The sequence below is a fragment of the Cariama cristata genome, unplaced genomic scaffold (genome assembly GCF_000690535.1).
Source record: "Cariama cristata isolate BGI_N322 unplaced genomic scaffold, ASM69053v1 scaffold3655, whole genome shotgun sequence".
Taxonomy (NCBI): Eukaryota; Metazoa; Chordata; class Aves; order Cariamiformes; family Cariamidae; genus Cariama; species Cariama cristata.
Genome location: NW_009617947.1, coordinates 23,823 through 42,980, shown reverse-complemented (window position 1 = coordinate 42,980; position 19,158 = coordinate 23,823). Strand labels below are relative to the sequence as shown.

Sequence of the window (19,158 nt, the reverse complement as noted above, 5' to 3'; positions counted from 1 at the left end):
GAGCGTGTGAAAGCCTGAGCAAACCAATTCTCCCTGCTTCCCCCGGCTCACCTCTCTCCCGACCTCACACACATCCCTTTTTGAGGCTGCAGACATTATCAAACCTTCAATGTCCTTCAGTAAGAGTGAGAAAAAACTTTTTCCTTTACTGCACATTGCTCAGCTTCAGCTCCTGAGCCATCAGCATGGCCCTGCACAAAAGACGACCAGGGTAGATACGCTGGGAAACTGCAGTTTTCCTGCCCATTCAACGACACCATCTGGCCCCACGATGGGGAAAATCTGCACACACCTTGCAGCAGCCTCCACTCACTTTGCACCTGAACCCCACCAGGAGAAAACCATCACACACAGCCTTACTAATCACGTACTCCCACAACCCAAGCTGAGCAGGTGTAAGAGGGAAGCATGACTTACTAGGCACACGGTTGATGGCTTTCAGGGGTCTCAGGACTCGGACAGTACGGATTGCAGACAAGTTAATGTTCTGGAGATCCAGGGAGTACTCCACCATCCTGCAGAATAGGAGAGAGAGGGGGAAAAAAAGAAAGTTTAAAAGAATCCAAAATTTTGGGTTGAGCCACAGAGTCGTCATTTCTTCATTGAAGGCTTTCTGGAAATCATGGGGATGAAGCCTGAGATTTTGGGAGCAAACTGAAGTTTCTAGGAGCAAGACCAGAGCCCACAGCTCCCCTAGCAGAAAACACAGCTTGTCCACAGCAAGGCAGCGAGCGGCGAGACCGTGCCACGTGGATGCAGGCCAGGAGCTACAATAACACTTACCTGCTGTGACTGTCAGGAGGGGAAGTAGCTGCGTGAAGATTCCCCGACAAGAAGCACGCACTCCTGGTGAGGGCATGCACATGGGGTGGACGTTTCCCAGGAGGAGGAGGACTACATAGCCAGTTTTGCTGAGTGTTACCTGCAGCACAGCGGGGTGCTCCCTGTGTTCCTCTCATCTCACAGTGCAGGATGAGGTCTCTGGAGCTGGCTCCAGCTAACCTGTTTTACCCCATGTAGAAGTAAACTCGTAAAGTGGTAACTTCTTCAGCTAAGTAGGAAGGCTTCTCCCATAACTGTGAATCACTCCTTCCTGACACCAGCCAGAAGGGGAAAAGCCTAATTTTAGGACATATGCTAGACCTTAGCTTTCCTAACCCAACAGCATGCTCCCTAAATAACCTCAAAGTGCAAACACTTATGACTAATGCATTGGCTTTACTGCAAGAGCAGCAGGTACAGGCAAAAAAAAGTGACCTGGTCCAGCATCCTTTAGCCCAGTGCTCCCCTCCCTGCCCAGTAAGGCAAACATCCAGTAACTTGCCTGCCTCTTGGAAAGTACAGTGAGAAATTGGATTATACTAACGATTTACCCTGGCCATGAATTTCCACCTGAGGATCTCAAAGCATTTTGCATGTCTCGGTCAACATAGATGCATGAGGTCTCCAGGAAGACATGGGCTGTTGCCACCAGCTTCCCCGGAGTGACCCTGATGTGCAGAGGGGATCAAGAGGGTGACAAAGTTGGCAGGTGAAACAGCAGCAGAGTCAGGACATGAGCTGCTTCTCCTGAATCACTTCTCAGATGTGAACAATGAAGCTACAAAAAGCTCCTTTGGCCTTTCAACGTGCTCAAGAGACAGCGAGGGATCAGGGGACACAGCCTTTTGTTACTGCACCCCTTCTCAAACCAAAACCATTACAATTTATATAGAAAGACCCGTAAGTCAACAGTCCAGTAACGTAAAGTCCACCCAAATCCCTCTGCCCAGGAACCACTGAGGAGTGAATCAGAGAGCCCAAGCGAGACATCGAGAGGGACACGGGGTACAGCTGGTCCATAAGAAATATCAGAGAGAGGACTTGAGTGAAACTTGAATGAAACGGACTGATCCTTCTATCGATTACCCTCTTCACTCAAAAGGACCTTGAAGAGCAAATGTCTACTTATCTGTCTACACCTTTCACAAAGGGGACTTGTCAGAGCGATAGATTTTCAAACACAATGGGGTAAACCTGTCGAAGTGTTGTGATTATTCTCTCTCATGCTCTCTTTCTTTCTCTCCCTCGTTCCTTTCACTCTGTTCTCTCCTGCACTTTTAGGGTAATTGCAAGAAATAATTCTTCCTGTGAAATGCAGTGGCATTCATTTACCTCCCTGGAGCTGTCAGTTCCACATACGCGGAGCGCAGAAAGAGAGAGGAGGGATTTCATGCAGATAATCAAAATATTCACACCCCTCCAAAAAATGCAACCCCAAAAACCCAACCCCAAACCGAGCAGCAATACTTAGATAGCCTACAGAAAGCATTAGTGACAGACAGAGGCTCAGGGTTCAGTCAGAGAAAATTGGGAAGCGGGTATGAAAGGAAGAAGAACGTACGCAGATATAAACGCACCTACAGGGCATCACACAAAGGACATACCCGCATGGTGCAAATAAACACAGTGCAAAGGGCCTGGAGTAAGCACTGATCCACCTTGCTCCGAAAGCAAAAAGCAAGACAGGCTCATCAGTGTGTTGTTGCTCCAAAATTAGATCGACCTGCTAAAACTTTGGAACTACGGTTACGGGCAAAGCACCATACGGACACAGCTGCGTTGCTCCCAGGATGTCGGCAAGCATCTCTGCACAGCGGAGATTCGACACCTAGAGGCGGCTGCATGACCAAAGGAGTCCCTGTGCTGCAGTCCGCTGTAGGGGCTAGGTATATGCACAGAAACATCAAGGTCTCCATTCTTGGTGAAATCCCACAGAACTTCCTTTCTTCTCCTAAAAAAAAATTACGTCCCCTAGAGCACTGGGTGGAGGTCAGACCTCTGAACGTAAAAAAATTATTTTTGAGTGGTAGCAGAACAACCTGAAACAAATTCTGTCGGATGCCAAAGAAGCAAATAGCCCCAAAACACATCTAATTGCAAAAAGTGGTCTTTTCTGAACTGCAAGTGACCAAACGAGAAGTCCTGAAGAACACCGTGACCCTCACAGAAAATGAGCACAGGGGAACAGCACAGGGCCAGGGCTGAGAGGAAAGCAGTAGGCAGAGGTGACGTCTTTTCTTAGACTTAGCCATACAAAATTCATTTAAAAATAGAACCTCCATTTACAAACTGTTCAAGTTTTGTCCTCTTGTGGCTACAGCCACGTTGTTGGCATTAAAACGGGAGTAACCTTAACCAGGTGTGCGTCACTGCTCTCTCCTAGCTGGAATAAGCTTGCCACCTACGTGGCACAGCCCGTGTGTCGTAGAAAATTCACAGTCGTCAAAGTAGTGAGCACGAGTCCTTTCAGAGCAAGATGGATGCTGCCCCAGCTGTAATTGTGCGGTTCAGACAGCCAGCGAGCTGGCCTCCTGCAGCCCTTGGTGGTCACAGATTTGCTGCGATTACGTTCCAGTTTAGCTAGGAAAAAAAAAATGCTGAACAGTCAATCACTGCCGACGAAAACAGCAGGCTGTTCCCAAAGAGGGGTCAGAGAAGGGCAACTGATAAATTTTTCAGAGAGCAACTTCTAACAAAGACGAGCTCAGCCCTAAGCAGGCCCTAGGGTTTTGGCTCACTTTGCAGACCCCTTCTGCTTATGGTTCTTTCTGAGGCCTCCTGGTCTTGGCTGTAGTAACAGAGACACATCCAGGATGCTTAAATCCCTATGGATGAGTTATATCTATTATAGTCACGTAAATCATATCCAACACAATTCCAGTACAATTTTGCATCAGGGCCACTTGTTGTCTCCCTTTTGTTCCTAGTGATGGTTTTAGCATCAGCTCATGTTCACACCTTTCTTTGCACAAGGGTAGCATGCCCATACCACGATGGACTGCAGGTGACCGGAGTGAAAAGAAACTCCATTGATTAACAAAAAAACACAACCAAACATTGCCTGTGTAGGTAAAGCCAATGAATCCAAATGTTGCCTCCTTTTTCTAACGAAATGGGATCTCTAAGCAACTCTGCTGGAGTCTCTGGGCATCTGCAGCATTTCAGGGACTGCCAGCCCAGGTGGTTTTGCTCTTATCTTTCTCCAGCCAGCTCTGCTCCCCACTGCCTGGAAACCCAGTCCACCTAACCCCTCCTAGGTTTGGGTTGTACTTGATCTCCTACCCCCTGCATGTGGAGGTGGTGACAGGTTGACAGAAAGTCAAAAGGGCTCCTCGCCAAAAGTGATCATCCAGAAACTGGCAGCAAATTTACATCCAGAGGGTCACATTTTCCCGTGTCTGTGTCTCAAGATCTCGTGATGGTGGATTAGGCGCACGGTGCTTATTTGGACTCTCATGCAGGCATCCAACCTTCGGTGCTTGGACCTTTGTCGCACCAGCAACCCAGGGAACCGTGTGTTTGCTGGGTGTTCATAACCAAGAGCAAGGAAACGTTAAAGCTTGTACAAAACAGTTGCTTCCTTGTTAAACTCCAGGAGTTTTCCAGGCTCCTTGTCCTCGCTTTGTGGTAGCTCGGTGCCATCAGCAAGGGTAGCCCCCACGACCTGACATGCCCTTCGTGCCTCTTTCTTGGCTGCTTTAAGCATATCTTGTTTGTAAAATCCTTAGTTTCTCTAAGGTCCAGGGACAGTCAGACAAAGTCTAGAATGTGGAAAAAAAGAAAAAACAAAAACCATATGCTGGTTGTGAGCTGTCGTTTCCCCTTATCGTGATATGGCAGGGGGGAATGCATCACTCCTGAGGGACATGGCAGCTCATTTCTGGCAAAGCTAAAGTATTTTGCAGGCCCTGGTGTGGGTGGGCGAGTGCAGGTGCAGGTTAGGAAGTTGGAACCATGCTAAATCAGAGAGAAACTCCTGATCTGTGATGGGATTTGAGCATTGAGCTGTCAGGATAATTAAATTTATACAGTAATTCTTCTTCCCTCGCTAGAGATTTTCTTCTTCAAAACTTTCCACATGGAACTCTTCTGGAAGGAGAGAAGATTGACCCACACACCGTCCACAGGCCACATGGCTCAAGGTTGATGCATGGTGGGAAAGCTGACAGGGTGGGAAATGGGACAGGAGCATCGGCTGCATGCATGGGGTTTGTCCTGCAGAAGCAGGGGGGATGCCTGGCAGGGAAGGCCTCTCCATTCTTGTTCTACCTCCCTCCCACGCTCAAGGCATCTCACCCCCCCCACCACCCCTCTCTTTTTATATGCCTCTGGCTCATGCCCGCCTGCAACACTTCCACCCCTCATTTTAATCTTCCTGCTTAACTTCCAGTTTTTCCATTCGCCCTTTGCCTTTCTTTCATCTGTTTCCACATTGCCTCACATCCTTCAATTCCCTTCCCAATCTTTTCTTTCCTGTTCCATCTTCCTCTTTATTCCTTTTGTCTTGATCATCTTTCTGCTTCCTCCTCCAACTTAGTCTCTGCCTTGCTGATAAACATTAGCCTACGCTCAGGTAAGTCTGCTCAGCTGAACAACACAAGCGACCTTGAGTTTAACAGAGATGAGATCGAGCTAGCGTGACAAAAGAGTGAGTAATCTGTTAGTACATTGACCCTGTCCAGAAAGCAGCTGGTCCAGTGTACCTCCATCCCATGCCAAGTCACCGGAGCGGACAGCAAGCACATGAGGACAAGGGGCCACACAAACCACCAGCACAGCAAACCTTCACTGCTCATGAGGTCTCAACAGCAGCAGAATAACATCATCAGCTACAGCTTGGCACCTCTTTTGCTCTTCTGCACCCGTGAGCTGAAGAATGGGCTTGGATCTGTTGTGGCAGTCTCCACTTCTCCAGCAGCAATGAAACTTGGGAGAGAAGAGTGATGCTTGTTGCCCAACAGCAGAAATGCAGGGCCAGCATGGCTCTGTGCCAGGCACGGGAGAGCAGACTGACCAGCAGAATGGAAGAGTGAAAACTAAGACTACATAAAATAGACATAGCAAGAATATGAAAACCATGTAAGGAGTCCAGAAAATTCAGACTATCTTGCAGTACATGTAACCCAAGATAACGTACTTATGCAGTGCCTGGCTAGCAGCTTCCTCGCAATTACATTCGATCGAATCCATGACTAAAACAGTTCAAACATTACCATTTACCTCTTCACATTTACATCTCCTTATACCTTCATTAAATACTTATTAACTTTCCTAATCTTAGCTCCTGAACTTGTATTTGCTGAAAATTAGCAGCCAAGAAATAATATTTAAAATGTATTCTGGAAGCATTCAAGAAAGATACTGAGGCAGTATTTTTCTTATGACACAAAGCCAATATGTTTTTGTCAAATTCAAATGCTGCCTAATTCCCCTTCTCTGATAGGGGTTTTCAATTGAAATCTAATTAACTGCAGTCTAATCAATTCATATTTCTTTGTCAAATAAATTTGGGTTTGGCACTGAAGCCAGAAACTTCATGGCTGTGACTTCCTCGCTGTAATTTCAGGCTTGCTATGAGTCTCCGTGCAAAGCGAAGCTTTTCCTGCCTATGGACTTTTATTTGGTCTTGGCACCTATGGGCACCCGGGGTGACCAAGGCGGAAGATTGTTTGGTCGCTCTCTGCTCGATTCCTTCAGCTTCTCAGTTATGTCAGGGGTCTAAGCCTGACGTGTACCTATACCAGGACTAGATGTGATTTAACCAATGTCTGCTGCATACAAGAATATGCCTTTCCATCCTTGGTTCCTTGATTTGGCCACCAAATTCCACAAACTGGAATTTCTACCACTTCAAAGATCCAGAACATAGCAGTCACAGGGAAAATATAAGACTAAATCTGCCAGTTTTCCCTGTCTGAATTTTTAATTCAGGTATAAACAACAAAAGTTGAAGCTGACATCTCTCCATTTACCAAGGTGTCCATCCCCCTGACATGTGAGCCACGCCACAGTTCAAATCTCCCACTTGCAGTTTGTGGGGTGGTGGTGGTAGACTAATTTATCCCTAAATCCAGCCACCTCTGTGGTACACACCAGAACGAGAAGAAGATCTCACTGCCTTTGCTCTACCTTTAAAGACTGTGGCTACAACACAAAGAAGGAGCAAAGCCGGTCCTCTCACTGGACAATGTACTTCAAACGGTGCCATATCTCCCCTCTTATATTAATGAACCATTCTGATGAAAGGAAATTAAAAAGCATGTGCATCACTAGATCCACCCAGTCCTGGTCCTCTGTGGCCAAAGGTGTAGCAGTGGGCAGGGGACATGGAGAACGGGGCTGGCCAGGCTCCCTCAGGGGCAATATTAGCTGAATCTGTGGTATGCAAAAAAAGGGAAGACAGGCAGAAAAATCCACTTACTGGTGCCCACGACTGCCTGGGTAGCGGGGACCAGTGTTGCAGCAACAGTAAGGAGGCAGGAGGAAGAGCACACAGCTGAACAGCCAGAGCACGGGTGGCATTCGAGACACCTCCTTGCAGCCCTTGCTAAGGCTGGATGTACCTTAGCCTGTACACAAGGAGAGCTGTAAGCAGGCAGGCACCGGTAAGGGATGAATCTGATCTCTCACAAACCCATCTCGAGACATCAGGAGCAGAGCCAGGAGATTTTGGCAAGACCTGCCCAGATGCCAGGCAAGAGAGGAGGGCAACTGCTTCCACCTCGAGTCTGCAGCTCCAGGACGCACACATACCAGCGAAGAGAAAAAAAACGCACACGGCGCACGCAAACAGGTTACTTGCCAGCCCCAGGACTGTCAGACTCCCAGGCAGGACCTGCTTTCTAAGATTTCTGCACCATACCAGCCCTTTTGCTCTACACCTGGAGCCACATCCTTAACTTGGCCCCAAAGATCCCGGGGGCTATGGCAGAAATTAGTGTCTCTTTCTAGGTGTCACCTTTTCTCTGCTCAGAGAGTTGTGTCATGGCCCAAGCCCCCATTCCTTCATTTGCTCACAGCTGCAAGAAGGGACAACCTTTACCAGTGCATTGGGAATGGGCAGGGGCTTCAGACAGCACAGGGCACCAGCCCGCATCGGGTGGGCTAAGCACATCAGGACTGCAGTCACCTACAGACTCCTCCTTAAAAGTATTGTCTTCACAGATGCCCCGGCTCCCAACCGACAGGTCATTTGGACCTGATCTTTTTCTATATGGACATAAGTTGCTCCATGGTGCAGGAGGCATAGGGCTGCCAGGCAGCCCCCAGGACCAAACCTGCTATCAGCTCACTTGATATATAGTTCAAGAGCAAGCTGAGCAAGCATTTGCACACATTCTGCACCGCTTGATGCCTCTGGGACCAGGATTCAAAACGCACCCTAAATAGACGAGTCAAACTCCTTTCAACACCTACCATAGAAAGGATGGAATTGCATCATATGGGATGTGGCCAGAGAGAATCACAGAATCAGTTTGGTCAGAAGAGACCTCTGGGATCATCGAGTCCAACCTTTGCACCACACCACCGTGTCAGCTACACCATGGCACTAAGTGCCACCTCCAGGCTTTTCTCAAACCCCTCCAGGGACGGGGACTCCACAGTCACATTACACAGTAGGCCTCTAAATTGCTCTGCAAGCCACAGCGTACTCAGCTAAGTAGTCCTGCTTATCTCTTTAAAAGTTAGAGCTCATCATGCTGCAAAAAGACAACTCTCTGCTGACATAAAAGCTGAAAGATAGAAGTAAAGAAAAAAAAAATCCTTCGTTAATAAAGCAAGGACTGCAAAAATTACATCCTTTTCTCACCCTTTATAAAAGAAAAAAATTAAAGAGGCTATAATTCTGTTAGTAAAAAGACATTTCTTCAGTGATAGATCAATTACTAATTACACAGTCAGCTCCAGAGCTATGATGCTTAGTATTCTTAAAAAAATAACCTGTAACTGTCCCTCCCAGTAAGAAAAAAAAATTTTTTTTTTTTTTTTAATTGCTCTGCAAGCAAAAGCTGCTGAAAGCTTCCAGAGCCTACGAGACTGGTCCCTTGCTGCCTGGAATGTGATTATTTCACACCCATGAACACTCAGATTTCTCTCCAAACTGTGTACTAAGAGAAAACGTCAGAGTTTCTTAATAGTTTCAGAGACATGATATGAAAAGACATAAGCGGGTTTTCACACTGTGATAAGAAAGCCAGGGGGACTCGCCAAGCTCAGACGACTGAAGACGAGTGACAGGACCTCACTTTTGAAAACCAAGAGTCTGAGCACAGGTTCTGAGCTCTGTATTTCATTGCTTAGAGGAAAAAAAGAAAAAAAAGGGAAAAAAGGGTGTCTGCATTTTGGTCCTGCAAATCTGCTGGTGTTGAACCACACGTAACACATGCAGGGTACCACTACGTCCTTGTTTTGATTCTTCTCTGGTGTGATTCATTTCATTTTGATGACTGCTTTCATTTCAATGTGCTGCACATCTATGGATAGTTTTACTAGGAGAAAGCAAATTAAATAATTAGTATCATTAAGGAGGAAAAAGTGATTGCATGTTGGGGGGAAGGGCTGTGCTTCTAATATTTCTGCCGTTGGTTAAGATGTTATTTAGCTTGCTGCTTGCTGGTTTCCATCTTTATCTGATCACTGCTTGAAACACCTAATTACTGCATTTATTACAGTTTTAACTTGCCATAATTTTATGGAAACTTTCATTTGGCATCGAAGATTAGCTAACCAGGATTTTCTGAGCATTCTGCTGTTTACACTGCTGCTAATAAGTATTTAATGGTCTGAGATTTTAAAGTCATAACTATGCAAATTCTGACCAGGTCCCTGAAGGAACGTAGTTAATTAAAAGCAAAAAGAAAGCAGAAGATTGGCAACGCACTTCCCCGTCTTGCGAGATTAAGGCCAACCGGTGTGTTTCAGGGTAAGCAGCATCTTCCCGGCATGGGAGGGCACCGCGTGATGCCAATTTTGTTTCTTGGGAACAGGTGGGTGTTTGAGGCTGGGATGCTGGTACCTCTCACCCTTCAGAGAGCTGCCAGCCCCCTTTCCTGGGCTGAAATGCAAAGGGATGAACTTGGGGCTGTTAGTGTAAACCAGTGTCTTCCCAGTAAGGAGAGAGTCGGTGTTCAGAGGTACGCACACTGACGCTGCACGGGTTTGAAGAGAGCATAGGTGGATGGATTTGGGAAGCAGCATCGCTGCAGGTTTATGGAATAAAAGATGCAACATCTAAGGAATTAGGGGAAGCAGAAATCAAGGACAGTAGATAACTGCCAGAGAGGGAAAGTACAAATAATGAGGATAATAATAATCATCATCTCAGTTATTAGAGAGCAATATTTTCCAGGCTCCCAGTGTGGAATCTGCATAAAGTACTCCTGAAGCAACTAGCCAAAAGGCACAAGGAGTCAGAAGAAATGCTCTACTCAATCTAAGGGGCTATCAGGCATGCCTGCAAAGCGATCTCCAGCTGTACAAAGATGCTGGAAAACTCTCAACAAAGGCCGCACAACTACTCAGAAAGGAAAGGATGCTCTGGAAAAGAAATGAAGATATCAGGGCAGCTGTGTTGCCATACTATAAGGGAAAGGAGATAAAAAAAGCAAACTTAGTAAGGTTTTCAAAATTCTAGGACAATATTTACCAATGATGATGCATTTTGAAATGAATTGTTTTTCTTCTCATGATATGTCACAGATTATAGACAATTTCTGAAGATGGAAAAGAAATATTCAGCTGAGCTCCTTGGTGGCCCATCCTGGCCAACAGGCAAAGGAGATAATGGAGGAATCTGGTAATGAACCACTGGCTTGGCCAGCCACATAGGGCAGGAGATTTGCAGAGCACTGGGCTACCCCTGGAGAAGCAGAATATTAACCAGCATTTCATTAGAAGAATTAGTTTTTAGAGCACTGAGAGACAGACCAGTCAGGACATTGTTAAATTAAAGACCAAAAGGGGAGAGCGATGAAATTAAGAAAAAAGTTAATTCTTACAGAGCCTCCATATCAAGAACAAAACTAAATCAAGGCACTAAAAGATGTAAAGAGGAGAAAAACAGTATCGTCTATACACTAGTGCCAGGGGCCTGAGTAATAAAGAGAATAGGAATTGTTCATTTTATGAGCATAAACAGCCTAAATGGCATTAAGAAAGCCTGATGGGAAGATCTGCATGAAAGGAATATTAAAATCAAGGAGTTTAACCTAGCTAGGGAGGCTTAAGTGGACAGAAAGGGAGGGGGAGTAGCACACTCTGTCAAAAATGGCATTTTCTAGTACGGAACCAGTGACAATGTGGAAATGAATACTTACGGTTTCATTTTCTGCCACATAAAATAGAGAATTCCTCCTGGCTAGAGAAATGGGCTGACAGGACCCTCATGAAATTCAACAGACAAACACAAGGTCCTGCAGCTGTGCTGGACTGACCCCCTGCCTAAGGACCGATGGGTCATGGCTCTGCTGAAAAGGACCTCTGGGTCCTGGGGGACAGCAGGCAACCCATGGTCCATGTGAGGAAGCCTGATGTCATACCAAGCTGCACCAACGGGAGTGTGGACAGGAGATGAGGAAAGGGATTATCCCCTTTACTTCACACTTGGTAGACCACATCTAGAACAGCCCATTCAGTTTGGTGCTCCCCAATACAAGAAAGATGTTGATAAACTGGAGCAAGTTCAGTGGAGGGTCACCAAGATAATCAGGGGCCAGAGCACTTGCCCTGGGATGAGAGGCTAAGGGATGGGGGCTTGTTCAACCTGGAGAGGAGATGATTTTGGAGGGACCTAGCAGCAGCTCCTTAGTACCTACAAGGAGGTCAGTAAGGAGATGAAGCCGGGCTCTTCACTGTGGTGCATGGCAAGAGAACAAGACACAACGGACATAAATCCAAAGAGGGAAGGGAGGCTCAGAGTAGTTACAGAGATAAATCAGCAGTGGGGCTAGGGCACAGAGATGTGGTGCAGTCTCCATCCATGGTGGGTAGATATGTCTAGATCACACTAGAAAACAAGCTGACTAGCTCTCTTGGTATTGGTCTGTAATTCATAGGGGAAAAACCCTCTCCTTACCCATCTGCAAGAGTTGAATTTGGGCAACATGCGCTGTGGACACCTAAATCTCCTTGCAATTTCTCAGGATTTACAGTGATGTGCCTTACAACTCAAAGAAAATTGCATTTAAGGATTGAAGATACAGAGACTGTCTATTAAATGCTTTTTCTTTTTTGTCATAGAACTTAAAGCTAGGACTACTTGATTACACGTGTTATGCACAAATCAAGTAAGGTCATCAACAGTACTAGATATACTTGGTGAATTAGAGAGGCCATATTCATGAAGTTGAAAACACACATAAACAGCCATGCATCAAACTGGTCAGGATAAACACTTCATTCGTGAACTGCGGATGACCATCAAGTGGTGTTTAGGAATATTTATGAGGTATCCGAGAAGCTTCAATAGAGAAGAGAAAGCTGAAGGGGCTAAAAAGATAGTACAACATAAGTGAAAGCAAAAGCAGCAATGTAATAGCAAGAGAGGGGAAGTTGATACCAATGAATATAAATTAGGAGATGGAAATTGTAGAAAATTTGTAAGAGAATTGAACGAGCACATAAAACGGTACAAGTTAATCATTGGAACAAGAAAACAGAATTGTCACGAACAGTGTAAAAAAGCAGAAAACTTCAATTAAAAAAAAAAGTTCTGTGGGGAAGGTCAGATGATGTATGCGTACCACAGATGATAATGAGCTAGTTTCAGCTCCAGCTGTGATCAAGTATTTTAGGCTGTGCCTATCAAAATAGGGATATTCTAAGATAAGCCAGCCTGGATAATTTATATCCAGGAGTTTTAAAAGAGATGGCCAGAAGAGATCTGGACTGGTACTGATGATTTTCGATTAGTCTCAGAGAACTGGGAAAGCATCCAAGGGTCAAAGAAATTCTGATGTAGCGCCAGTACTTTAGAAACACAGTGATCTCAATAGACTGACTGGACTGATGCTGATCTACGGTAATGAAATCGCCAATATGCAGCTTTGACAGATTACGGATTAAAGGTGGATAATAAAATTAACTATAATCAACACAGGTTTAAGGAAAAATAGACATCATCAAACTAATGTGCTATAATTTCTTATGAGATTACAAGTCTGGTTCGCACAAGTAATTATGTTGATATGGCTGGAATGATATGAAATCATCATGACATACATTAGCTGGAGAAAAACTGGCTAAGTAATAAACCTTACATGCAACAGTAATGGGGACTCATTCATGAGCAGATGTACTTCTCTAATGCACAATTCTTGACGCTCTGTTCTTTATTTATCACAACCTGGCAGAAAATTAAAAAAAAAAAATCACTGATAGATTTTGCAGTTGAAGCATATTTTGGGGAGAACAGAAAAGAAATGAAAAGGACAAGTCAACAATATAGAACAGTATGAACTGCTTTGGAAATGCAAATAATATGTATTCCAGCGTGAACAAATGGAACAGCATACATCTGGGAACAAAGTTTGCTGTTCCTACTAATAGGAAGGGATTTTCTCTCTTTAGAAGAGGAGACAGAGGAAAAAAAAAAAAAAAAACCACCAACCAAACAACTAACCAAGCTTGGAGCCAATGGAGAAAGCAGCAGAATGAATTGATAGGGAGATGCTGCGATTGATTAGATGGGCTACTGCAATGCTTGGCTGTAGGAACTAGGAAATTTCAGGCTGGAACAGAGAGACAGTATTACCACTGCAGCAGCTACACAGAGTACTGTGTCTTGTTCTGATGTCCACCACTTTTAAGAGCTGTTAAAAACCACTGCAAGTATATCTCAAAATGCCAAAATACACAAGTCATGCCGTTCCGCTCAAAGGCACGGTCAGGATGGGATTTGACCACAGCTTATGAGATCTATCTGGCAAGCTGCCGTGTGATAACGAAGAGAGACAAAGATGGGGCATTCTCTGAAAGACAGATCAGCCTGTCCTCAGCTATCGGACTCCAAGCTGTAAGTAGTTAAGGAAAGATTTTGGACATATTTTGGGCACATACTTGTAATCACAATCACCCCCCCAGCCACATAGTGAAGCCATCTTCCCCCTCAGCCTACCTACCTACTCACACAAGTAAATTGCATAGCAGAACATGTCGTAGGGATGCCGCAGAGAAGGGCAGAGACAGACATAATTCCCACCACAGATCGTTAATTACAGCACTTGGCTCAAGAGAGGCAGAATAACCACTCCCTTGGTGGAATTAATGCCCCCAAGGCCGGATAGGTTGTGTGAATTCACTCCTTGCACAGGGACCCTTGGGACAGAGTCATGTAAAGGGACATCTCCCTTCCCAGAGGGACTGTGGCATCATCTCAAATCACACGTGAACAGAAGCGCCTCTCAGTAGCGTGAGCAGCAGAAATTGTTCAGTCTTTTTGCTAGAGAACTGCCTGGCTTAAAAAGTTGATGAGTGCTAGTCCAGAAATAAGTGACTCTTCTCCTAAATTCATGCACGTATAGACACTGGTTGACATTTCCAGTATGATTAGCGGTCGTATTACCTGAACTTTCAAAACATAGTAGGTTCTCAACTTTAGGAAGCTGCCTTCTGAAGTTGCCTCAGATCAAGCTCTCCAAACGCACCCATCACTGTGGCAAACAAATGACGACAGACAAGACCTAATCACAAACACAAGGGAAAAGGGACTCCCACCAGGACAGCTGGTGACGAGCTCAGTCTGCTTCAAACGTCTGGGAACCCGCAACCTCTTGTCGCTAGCAAGCGGTTGGGAACTGGAGCATCAGCAAGCGGAATGTGCAGCCCTGGTTGGTTGTGCACACGAGGGCATTGGCATTCTTCAACCCAAATTACCTCGCTTGGTTTTAGGAGCTCCGAGGGGAACAATGAAGGAGAAGGTTGACTTAGGATTTGTTTTGGGGTTTGTTTGTTTTTTTTCTAATCCTTTCTGAAAAAAACGTGTTGAAAGTGGTTGGGGGAGGGAGTGTGCGAGAAGGGAGAAAGTTCTGGTGATGTCAGCTCCTATCGCCATGGAAACTGAACATTTTTAGTGACAATGGAGTCTTCCTCCTTGAGCTGCTGGGTTGCGTGGGGAGCAGGGGCAAGCAGGGCAGGGGCACACGAGGGAATTCAGCTAACTAAAACTACAGCTTCTGGCTTTCCAAGGAAGTGAGGAGAAAACTACAAATGAATGCCTGAATACACAGTTTACGTAACCAAAACACCGTCTGTGGCAATAGCAGCAAATAGTCATTATGCTCTTTGATAAAACACGCTGTCATGTAGCTAGCCAGATGGAGGCATCTCAGCTGCCCAGGAAAGTCAGACAGAACGGTCCCTTGCCTACACTTTGCTTTTCCAAGCTAAAGTTTATTCTTCCAACCTTTGTTGCCTCATTGGTGTTCATTGTGAAAGGGAGAAGGGAAGAGAAGGGGATGGGAAGCACAGTCCTTATTCTCGAAATTGAGAGATGCTGCACGTCTTCTAGGCAGTGCGTTACTTTCCAACATCATGAATGTTTTCTCCAGAGCCAAATTTATGACCTCCCTTGCAGGCAATGAGACTTCAGGACCATGAAAAGGAGAAGGCCCTTAGAGAAAACTGATTAGCTTCTGACCAGGATCTAACTCACTGGCATGGAGAAAACACGCAAGACCTCAAGCAGGATGTCTTCTCTTAGTCAGAAGGCGAAGGCAGCATCTGGACCCAGAGTAAGCTGAAGCCACGATCCAAGTGTGGGACCAACCAGGATAAAGCTTGGGGATGAAATTTGAGGTTAAATAAAAGCCTACAGTCTGTATGTAAGGGCAAGTTTGAGCCTTGGATTTGATTTAAACAGTGCAGACAATTTTAATGAATTTCAAAGAATAATGAATTAATAACCACAAGCTTTTATAACTCGAAATACATGATGTAGTCATTAGTTCTATATAGCTAAATGGAAAAATCTTTCTTTAGCAGAAGTCTTTTGAGATCAGATATTCTAATGAGATTACTATCATTTCAGCCTGACACCTCATGAGGACAATTGTATAGAAATCAGGAAACAAATTTCTTTCAGTTCTGGACCTGAAATGAAAAATTCTCTACACTGATTATTTTATATCTAAGGAGTTGATTCTAAGTCTCCTTGGCACTGAAAGGAGTTCAGATATGAGCTTTTTTCCTAGTACTGCTATCAGATGCACAAAAGACTCCCTTCTCTTTTCAAATTTCTCCCAGCACTGGTGACAGAGAAACACGTAAATGGGGTTTACCCCCTTCTCATCTAGGTAGCACGGATTTCACTTGTTCCCTGCCCGGAGTAAGCACTTGAGCTCACCCTCTTTCATTTAGTACTGCCCCACTGATCTCTTCATCTCTCCAGACACCACCACTCACATACCATGCTTGCAGGGACACCAGGCAGAGGTAGACCCTGAGTTCCCAAGCCGTTTACCCCACACACTGGTGATCCTGTGCCCACCTGGAGCAGAGCCTTCCTCCCAGCATACCGCAGCACATCACCCACATGGAGGAGCACGGCAGGCTCCAAAGTCCCCCTTTCAAACACACCTTTTCTTCCCTCTCCTCCTCAGTCTGCTGCGGTAGGGTCTCGCTTTCCCTGCCTCCAGTCACCAGCAATATTGTCACCAGGAGCTCAGGCTAGAACATACAACGATTTGGCTTTTCTCACCATCATGTGTCAGGTGCTTTAACTCAGCCTTTCCTGATGAACTCGCAGTCTTCATGCCGGGCCATTTAAAATCAGATGCTAATCACAGCAGGCTTAGCCACAAAAAAGGTCTTCCCATCTCACACATGTTGCGTTAATTCAGAAACAGCTACAGCTTTCATCTGCCTGTCTTCCTTTCATGCACAAGCTGGCCAAGAATCAGCCTTCAAACTTTTACAACTGAACTGAGTTTGAAAAATCTCTGCTCCCCCCAGAAGCAAACAATTATATGCCCCTCCGGAGGAAACAACTTTCAAGTCTTGTCGCAGAAGAACTGTGTCAAAAGCAAATATAAAGACAGTGCTGCTCTGCACCGCAGGGGAAAACTCTGCAAAGTGAGCTCGAACTCGCTGCTGGCTCGGTCAGTGACACACACGCTTCCAGGTGACAGCGACGGCGGGTAATTCCTTGCTGGGAGGAAAAGGAAAGTGGGGCTTTCTCTCTGAAAAGACGTTCAGTTGATTACTGTGAGAAAAGCGATGTTACTTCTTTTTTTTTTACTTTTTTTTTTTAACTATACCACAAGACAATATAATGGAAAATGGATAAATTAAAAAAAAAAGTACATGCCCACTAGTATCAGAGATGGACGTTTTGCTGCGATTCAATAGGCAAATCTGGGTAGGCTTTCCACTTCATACATGCAGAGGGGAAATCAGAGCTTCACCATAGCAACTTTGCTGTAAAAAACACACTCAAATGTCAACTTGTCCCAACAGTAACATGGGTAAGGCCAGTGCAATACAAAGACAAAAAGCCCAGAGTAACAAAAATGACATTCCTACCTTTGAAACACTGCTGCTGGAAACAGAGAAGCTACCTTAGCTTTGGTAAAGGTTACACCACTTCCACTCAGACATTTGAAAAATAAAGAAAAAGTCTCTGGGATAGCTCTTCAGCTGGTACAAATTAACACCCTCTACCAAAGCGTCCAAGAGAGATGGCTGTGCATCAGCTGGGGAGCTAAGCTACCTTGTCTGCTCCTTCTTCCATAGACTGCTGACGTCTGATTCCAGTTCGGCAGATGTACTGGAGTAGCACCAGAGTGGAAACTTTCCCCTCAGCTGAATAATTTCCGTTCCATGCAAAACTAGCAAACACAGAATCAGAACAAATAAACCTAGAAATTATTGACCTACCCAGCCATGACAATGAAGAAATCCAGGCGGTTCCAGGTATCTCCAAGGTAACACTTCTTGCCAAAGATCCCCAGGGCCACCATCTTTAAGACCATTTCCATGGCAAAGAAGATGAAGATGAAATCATCAAATACCTGCCAAACAGAAACCCAAGAGCACGTTTGATAAGCATTCTCAGCCTTGGACTTTAAAATGCAGAATGCGAGATAAATACAAATTTCAGTGCTTCTGAAAATGAGTTAAAGGCAGGGCCAGAAAAGCTTCTTCCATGCAGCCCTGGCATCACAGCTTCCTGCTGCTCAAGTAAGCAAGGGGCTTTTATAGGTTTGGTTTTTTTCCCCATGGGTGAAGTAATTCACGTAGACTCAAAGACTTCTTACATGGACTTGAAAGGTGGTGTTGGCTCAGCACCAGCAGGTCCAAACCTAGCCAGGGAAACACTGTCCTCCCAAGGTCTCCCAGGAAGGATTCCTCATCGCTCCGCTGCAAATGGTTCAGCTGAGGACATCGTGCAACTTCACGCACAGCTTGGACAGCACATCCCAATCCCAGATGGAGGCTTCAGATACCTGAACATCACAGCCTCAGCAACACTACAGACGACAAGCTTTGCTGTCACCTTCTCTTTGGGGAAGCAGCAAGCCACAGCTAATGCATTCGTAGGCTGGATGTACCCATGGCCCTCCTTGGCGCACGTTTTGTTTCTTCTCTCTTTGGGCATCCTGAATGCCACATTACCTGTGGACTCAGTAGTACCCTCGCTCCTCAGAGTGGCATTGGAGGCTGCTATTCTCTCCTGCCTGGATACTGTAACCATAGTTATTTCCCCCCTAGCTTACCTCTGAGCTATACACCTCATAGCTGTCTATGTCAGGAAATCCCTGCTTATGCATAGGATCAGGAAGGTTAACAACTGTTCTGTGTTGCAGGATGACAAGTAGACTTTATTTGTTATCTCTCTTTTGCTCTGTTCCCCTCCTCAAAACAAGCTCTTGCCATTTTACAAGAGGATAGCTTATTGCCAGGGACATTCTTGTCAACCTGTCTGGGAAGGTGTTGCCCACACGCTGAAGGAAAGTGTGCGTGCAAGTTTGTGACTTGGACTGAGACACCATCACAACAAGAAGAAAGTCTGCTTACCTGCAAGATTTTACACCTGTCAGAAAGGCAGTCCATATCCTCACACGGCTGGTACATCCCCAGGGTAACGCAGTTTAACAAAATCACCATCATGCTGACACACTCAAACCAGGTGGAAAAGAGTCAAGGAAAACTTCTGTAAAAGCATCATGGCCAAGAGAAATTTGCTCTAGGCTTGGGGTGACAAAATAAGAAGATTAAGGGAAATAACTGCTGGTAGGCTGATTTATTACATTATTATGTTTTGCCACCCCTCAGTTCCTCACTACTCTAATCCTTAAGCCAAAACTCTCTTGAAAATGGGAAAGTAGAGGTAGCACAAAG

The 19,158-nt window shown here is 45.3% G+C and overlaps 1 protein-coding gene across 1 annotated transcript in view; it reads right to left on the bottom strand.

Annotated features, from left to right (window-relative positions):
- The window catches only part of LOC104162033 (voltage-dependent T-type calcium channel subunit alpha-1I-like), a gene marked incomplete at its 3' end in the record, with an annotated part of 87,489 nt that extends 68,550 nt beyond the window's left edge, over positions 1-18,939 (bottom strand). The window contains 3 exon segments of the mRNA XM_009700667.1: positions 418-515; positions 17,695-17,828; positions 18,835-18,939. Of these exon segments, the coding sequence (XP_009698969.1) occupies positions 418-515; positions 17,695-17,828; positions 18,835-18,927 (325 nt within the window).
- Between the last annotated feature and the right edge of the window lie 219 nt (positions 18,940-19,158).